The sequence below is a fragment of the Mustela lutreola genome, chromosome 1 (genome assembly GCF_030435805.1).
Source record: "Mustela lutreola isolate mMusLut2 chromosome 1, mMusLut2.pri, whole genome shotgun sequence".
Taxonomy (NCBI): Eukaryota; Metazoa; Chordata; class Mammalia; order Carnivora; family Mustelidae; genus Mustela; species Mustela lutreola.
Window position 1 is genome coordinate 241,176,931 of NC_081290.1, and position 6,394 is coordinate 241,183,324.

At 43.0% G+C, this 6,394-nt stretch overlaps 1 protein-coding gene across 1 annotated transcript in view; it reads left to right on the forward strand.

The window, feature by feature from the left end:
• The window catches only part of CTR9 (CTR9 homolog, Paf1/RNA polymerase II complex component), a 28,796-nt gene extending 23,695 nt beyond the window's left edge, over window positions 1-5,101 (forward strand). Inside the window, exons 23-25 of the mRNA XM_059136195.1 lie at window positions 461-557; window positions 1,197-1,309; window positions 4,020-5,101. Of these exons, the coding sequence (XP_058992178.1) occupies window positions 461-557; window positions 1,197-1,309; window positions 4,020-4,446 (637 nt within the window). The 3' untranslated portion in view covers window positions 4,447-5,101. The remainder of the gene's footprint in view (window positions 1-460; window positions 558-1,196; window positions 1,310-4,019) is intronic.
• Window positions 5,102-6,394: the final 1,293 nt, after the last annotated feature.

Genomic DNA, 6,394 nt, shown 5'->3' on the forward strand with positions numbered 1-6,394 from the left:
TTCATTACCTGTACTCGGGGAAGAACCTAATGAATTCATCCAGACACAGACCTGTGGAATGGAAGCTATGATAGGGCCTCAGTAGGCCCAGAATGAGTAACTGGGAAGGAAGGAAGAGGAGAGGAAAGATGTAAGATCTGGAGCCTGGGTCTTCCAGCCCATCTTCTGTCGCTCCACCAAGTACAAGAGTCAAGGTTATCTTAGATTAATAGGAGGACTCGACAGAGACGTGATTATTTGGTAGACATCACATAAATCTGTGGTTTTTGCAGACTCCTGAGCTGTGTACAGCAATTGTAAATGATGGCCTCTGCCCTTGAGGAAGGACAGTGAGGTTGAGGGAGCATGTGTAGAAAGTAGTACTCAGAATGAGTGTGTGGCGATGACAAAGTAGTCTTAGAATATCTAGGTGTGAGTAAATCTTAACAGACTTTCTCTCGATGTCCTTCCGCTACATAAGACCTCCAAAGGGAGAAGAAGGATCCGACGATGATGAAACCGAAAATGGCCCCAAACCGAAAAAGCGCCGTCCCCCAAGAGCAGAGAAGAAGAAGGCTGTAAGTTTCTAACACTGTGGCTTTCATCCCCGTTGTTGGCAGGAAGGGTCACACTGCGCCAGAATACATTCTTTCCTTGCAGTGTCTTCAAGCAGAAATGCTTCTTTTTGAAGTGTAATGGCTGCTGTTTGGGTTTTTTTTTTAATTTTTTAATTTTTTTAATAAACATAAAATGTATTATTAGCCCCAGGGGTACAGGTCTGTGACACGCCAGGTTTACACACTTCACAGCACTCACCATAGCATATACCCTCCCCAGTGTCCATAACCCTACCACCCTCTCCCAACCCCCCCAACCCCCAGCAACCCTCAGTTTGTTTTGTGAGATTAAGAGTCTCTTATGGTTTGTCTCCCTCCCGATCCCATCTTGTTCCATTTATTCTTCTCCTACCCTCCTAACCCTCAACGTTGCATCTCCACTTCCTTATATCAGGATATCATATGATGGGTGTCTTTCTCCGATTGACTTATTTCACTAAGCTTAATACCCTCTAGTTCCATCCAGGTCGTCGCAGATGGCAAGATTTCATTGCTGTTTGGTTTTATCATTACACTGCAAACTTAGTTTAACAAGACATCCTAATGTAATGTAACCTAAGAGTCTTAAATAATCTGTTATGTTTGGTCTTCTTTCTTCAGCCCAAGCCAGAACGTCTGCCTCCTTCAATGAAGGGCAAAATAAAGTCAAAAGCCATAATATCGTCAAGTGATGATTCTTCAGACGAAGATAAACTTAAAATTGCTGATGAAGGGTAGGAATTGTTCCCTTAGTGTATTCCCCTAATGAAAGATAAGAGTGGGCTGTGCCAAAATGTTTTCTCTCCAGCTTCTTAGAATTTTCTGTCAAAGCTGGCAGAAACCTCAGCACACATCTTACTCTAACCCTGTCATTTTTGTCCTGTCACATGTTTGTCCCTCAGAGAAGAAAACCCATTTTGAGATCTTATTTCTCCATGGATATTAGCTGAAATTTCCTGGATTACCTCCTATTTTTTTTAATAGTGAATTTTTATTTTATTTTACAATATTTTACTCTTACTATTTTTTGCTGTTTTATTTTATTTTTTTTTTATTTGAATTTTAGGCAGTTAACATCCAGTGGAATATTGGTTTCTGGTGTAGAATTCAGTGGTTCATCGCTTAGGTACAACACCCAGTTCTCAACGCATGCCCTCCTTAATGCCCATCACCCATCTAGCTCATCTCCCACCCACATCCCTCCATCAACCCTGTTTGTTCTGTTATTAAGAGTCTCTCATGGCTTGTTTCCCTCTCCTTTTTTCTTTTCCCCCTTCCCATATGTTCATCTCTTTTCTTCCTTAAATTACACATATGAGTGAGATCATATGGTATTTGTCTTTCTCTGACCGACTCATTTCACGTAGCTTAACATGTTCTAGCTCTGGATGGCATCCTTCTAAATGAAATGTATTGCTTTGCTACACTACCAGGCCAGCTAAAACTGTTAGAGTAGTCTGCTTCTGGCCACTGGAGATGGGACTTTCCTGACTGTTTCCTTCGTTGTCAGGCAGTGGTGACTCAGCCCTGCCAGCTCCAGGAGGGGCTTTTCCTAGACCGCTTGTCCACTACTCTTCTTTAACTCATGGTGCACCTGGAGAAGCAGTCTTTGAGTTTACTTGTCCTAAACTTGTCCCTCAATTCCCCAACTTGAATTCGTAGACGGGGACTCTGAATGCTGTACGACACTATATTTCTTCTGATGGCCATCATTTCATTCATTCATTCCACAGTCACTTGCACATTCACTAAAAATTCCATGAGATAGTGTGCTGAGTGCACACTGTATCTGAGGGATACAGAGGAAAGAGTCATAGACTCTGCCGTCAAATTTACGCTTTAGAAGCAGTGGAGAATAACAGATAAGCCAAAAACCACATTTTCGTGGGATAAGTGTTATCACTTACGGTTTCATTTATTGCTCTCCAGGGACAATACCTACTCTGGAGTTTGAGGGGAGGGTTGTAGGAGACAGGCTTTGTGAGAGGAAGGCTGTTTGAGCTGAGTCTTGGTTAGCATGTTGAGGGAGCTGAGGATGCTGGCGGGGTGCTGCCCTCCTGGGTAGCGAGCTCTAGGGAACCATCTGTAAAGACTTGCAGTTCTGTTTTCTCTGAAAACGCTGGCTGACCTACACTGTGGTTGCCTTACCCTTTGCCCACAGTGTTACCCCAGCCAGTGGTGAGAGGCATGCACGAGCAGAGCAATGAGGTGTGTGTTTTTAGAATGAGCATTGTTAAAATGTGTAGGCAGAAGGGTCCATGTGAGAGGCTGAGCTACTGCTAAACTATATTGGAGGTCAAGACCAAGTTGATTTGAGCCCCTTGTATCAGTTAAATTTGGTCCTGATCATCACAGAGTGTTTGCTTATTTGGCCAGGTAGAATGATAGCAGTTGGATTGTGAGAGGCCCACTGGCTTTTAGCATATATACAGAATGAATATACAGCGTCCTCCTCTCAGTCACTCTTCATGTCCACTCAGGGTGACCCAAGTTACGTATTGTACGTCTAGGTTTCTTCTTTCAGATTTAAGCACAGAGAACCTTTCTTCAATCACATGGAGATGGTTTCATTTCCAAACAGAGGAATATATTTCATCGTATTCTCCCTTCTTAAGACTGAACCCTGTGGGATTTAATATTCTTTTCCTGGAATATTTGTCATGGAAACCAAAACTAAGAAGTAGGCCACAAGAGAAGTATGTCCTCCTGTGCAAAGCTCTAGGCTGTGAGCACCTGTCACAGCAGTTAAGGGAATGCTCTGTGCTCTAAAGCCTCCAGGAAGCCAAGATTTCCTGGGTGCCACCACAATTCCAGGCATAGGTACAAGTCCCTTTCCTTTTAACCCATCAGCTGATAAGTAGGGTGGAACTCCAAGCAGAAGTAAGCAAGCTACAGAAGCCTTTTTAGCTCCAGCTTCTTCTCTGAATTAAGTCTTGTGCTGGTGGAAGGCCCTAGTGCATCCGTGGATCATGGATAGGAATGGTGCCTTTGCTCTTCAGGTGTCTGACAGGATGGCGTGAGTCCCACTCATCCAGCCTTGGGAGAGGGTTAATTGCTTGGAGTTGACAGCCAAGCAAGATCCTGGGTTTCACTTCAGCTGCTCTGAATTTGTTTATAAAAATTAATTATCCCTTTTCATAATTTTATGCATGAAATTGAGAAGTGCTTCATTCTGATGAAGGGTGCCTGGTATAAGACATTGAAAATCCTCGCTTACTGTTTAAATGCTGTGTTATAATCAAAGTGCCATATTCTTTTTTCCTTTTAATCCTTTTTTTAAACTGTGAAATAGATCAAATTTACAAAACAGGACACAAAAAATGAACATCTGCGTAGACACCGTGCAGGTCATAAATAGAACATTTACTGCCCTGACATTTTCACAGCATTCTCTGCTCTTTGAGTCTCCCATGGGGCAGTCTAACCAGTCCTTGTCTTTACCAGACATCACCGCACCAGCAACAGCAACAGCGACTCAGACGAGGGAGAGCCTCGGAAGAAGCACGCCTCTTCGGAGAGCGATTCTGATGGGAACCGGAGCAAGTCTGGCAGCGAGGCCGGCAGTCCCCGGAGGCCCCGCAGACAGCAGTCGGATGAGGATTCAGACAGTGACCAGCCAGCCAGAAAGAGAAGGCCCTCAGGTTCGGAGCAGTCCGACAACGAGTCTGTGCAGTCCGGGAGAAGCCGCTCCGGAGGCTCAGACGTGGACTCTCGCCCCGCTTCTCCGAGCGCCGAGTCCGAGCGTGATTCTGAGAGAGGCTCTGATAATGAGGGCTCTGGCCAGGGCTCTGGAAACGAATCTGAACCGGAGGGATCCAACAATGAGGCCTCAGATCGGGGCTCAGAACATGGGTCAGATGATAGTGACTAGGTTTTATTTCACAAATAAGCTTCATCTCGGGAGGAAACTTTTTTAATATATGAAAGCTGTGATAAAAACGTTTCAGATGTTTAGTCAAACAATTGTGAAATTTTTCCTAAGGCAGTTTTTTTTTCTACCCATTTGTATATTACTAAGGCCCAAGAGATAACTTCCTGTGCTGGAGTCCAATATTTGAGTCTCTTGAGCAAATGAAGAACGTGACTATTCTTCATTATGGTACACTTCCACCTGTCATATGTGAAAACTGCAGTAAAAATAAACCCAGATGCTAAACCATTCCTACAGAGGTTTGACTGAAACTGCCAGACGTCTCATCATCTTGTATGTTAAGCAGCATACTGTTTTGGTTTTTATTGCAATCTTTTACCGAGTGGTGCAAGAAACTTGGTATTAATGTCTTTGTTCCATTTTAAGTTGAGATTGCGAATATCTTTATTTTCTGGGCAAGGAGATATCTACTGTATAATTGCACCAAAGTCCAAGTGAAAGGAAGGTTTTCTTTAGTAGTGTAATGCTGCAGCCATGTAGATAAAATCACAAATATATGATTTGTTAGGTCGAATAAGATGTGGAAAAATGCTTTTCTGTTAGTAGAATGCAAAGACCTACATAAGCCACACAATAAAATTCTTTCGCCAACTTTTATGGGTAACATCGTGTCATTTGTATTTGCTCAGTACATTTGTATATGAAAATTTGGCATAAACTATGCAAATATTTGGAAGAACTAAGCTGAAGATTTACTGGAAACTTCTATCATTTTTTTTAAGATTTTTTTTTTTTTTTAAGATTTTTATTTATTTGAGAGAGCACAAGAGGGGTGAGGGGCAGAGGGAGAAGCAAACTCCCTGCTGAGGGATCTGGATGCAGGGCTAGATCCCAGGACTCTGGGATCATGGCCTGAGCTAAAGGCAGACACTTAACTGACTGAACCACTCAGTTGTCCCTAAAGATTTTTCTTTTTTTTTCTTAAGGTTTTATTTATTTGAGAGAGAAAGCACAAGCAGGGGGAGCGGCAGGTAGAGGGAAAAGCAGGCTCCCTGCCAAACAAGGAGCCAGTGGGACTTGATCCCAGGACCCCGGGATCACAACCTGAGCCAAAAGCCAACACCTAACAGACTGAGCCACCCAGGTGTTCCCTAAAGATTTTATTTTTAAGTAACCTCTAAACCCAACAGGGGCTCAGACTTAAAACCCGGAGATCAAGAGTCTCATGCTCCACTGAACAAGCCAGCCAGGCACCCTAAAACTTCTATAATTCTTTATAGATTTGTGGTGTTTTTTTTTTAAGATACATACTAGTACTAATTTCATACTACTAGTTTATTTTCAATAAGTCAGTGACTAATAATTTATGAATAACATTTTTATATTGCACCACAGTTTGTAAAAAGCTGTAATTAGGGGCACCTGGGTGACTCAGTTAAGTTTCTGACTCTCAATTTCAGCTCAGGTCATGATCTCGGGGTCATGAGATCAAGTACCATGTCAGGCTCCACACTGGGCATGGAGCCTGCTTAAGATTCTCTCTCTTTCCTCCTCCCCTCTCACTTTCTCCCTCTCCCTCAAAATAAGTAAAACTTTTTGGGGCGCCTGGGTGGCTCAATCAGTTAAGTACCTTTGGCTCAGGTTATGATCTCAGGATCCTGGAATCGAGTCCCACGTTGGGCCCCCTGCTCTGTGGGGAGTCCGCTTCTCCCTCTCCCTCTGCCGTGTCGCTACCCCCTGCTTGTTGTCTCTCTCTCTCTCAAAATCTTTTTAAAAAATTAAAAAATAAAAATAAAAACCTTTAAAAAGGGAGCTGTAATTTAGTCAATAAGTATATTGGTCATTGAGAATGCAGAGATAAAATGACTTTCCTGCCAAAAATATAGTGAAGAAGTAAGTTCATTGTCCCTATGGTGTGAAGGTAATGTTAGCGCAGGTTGTGGGTGCA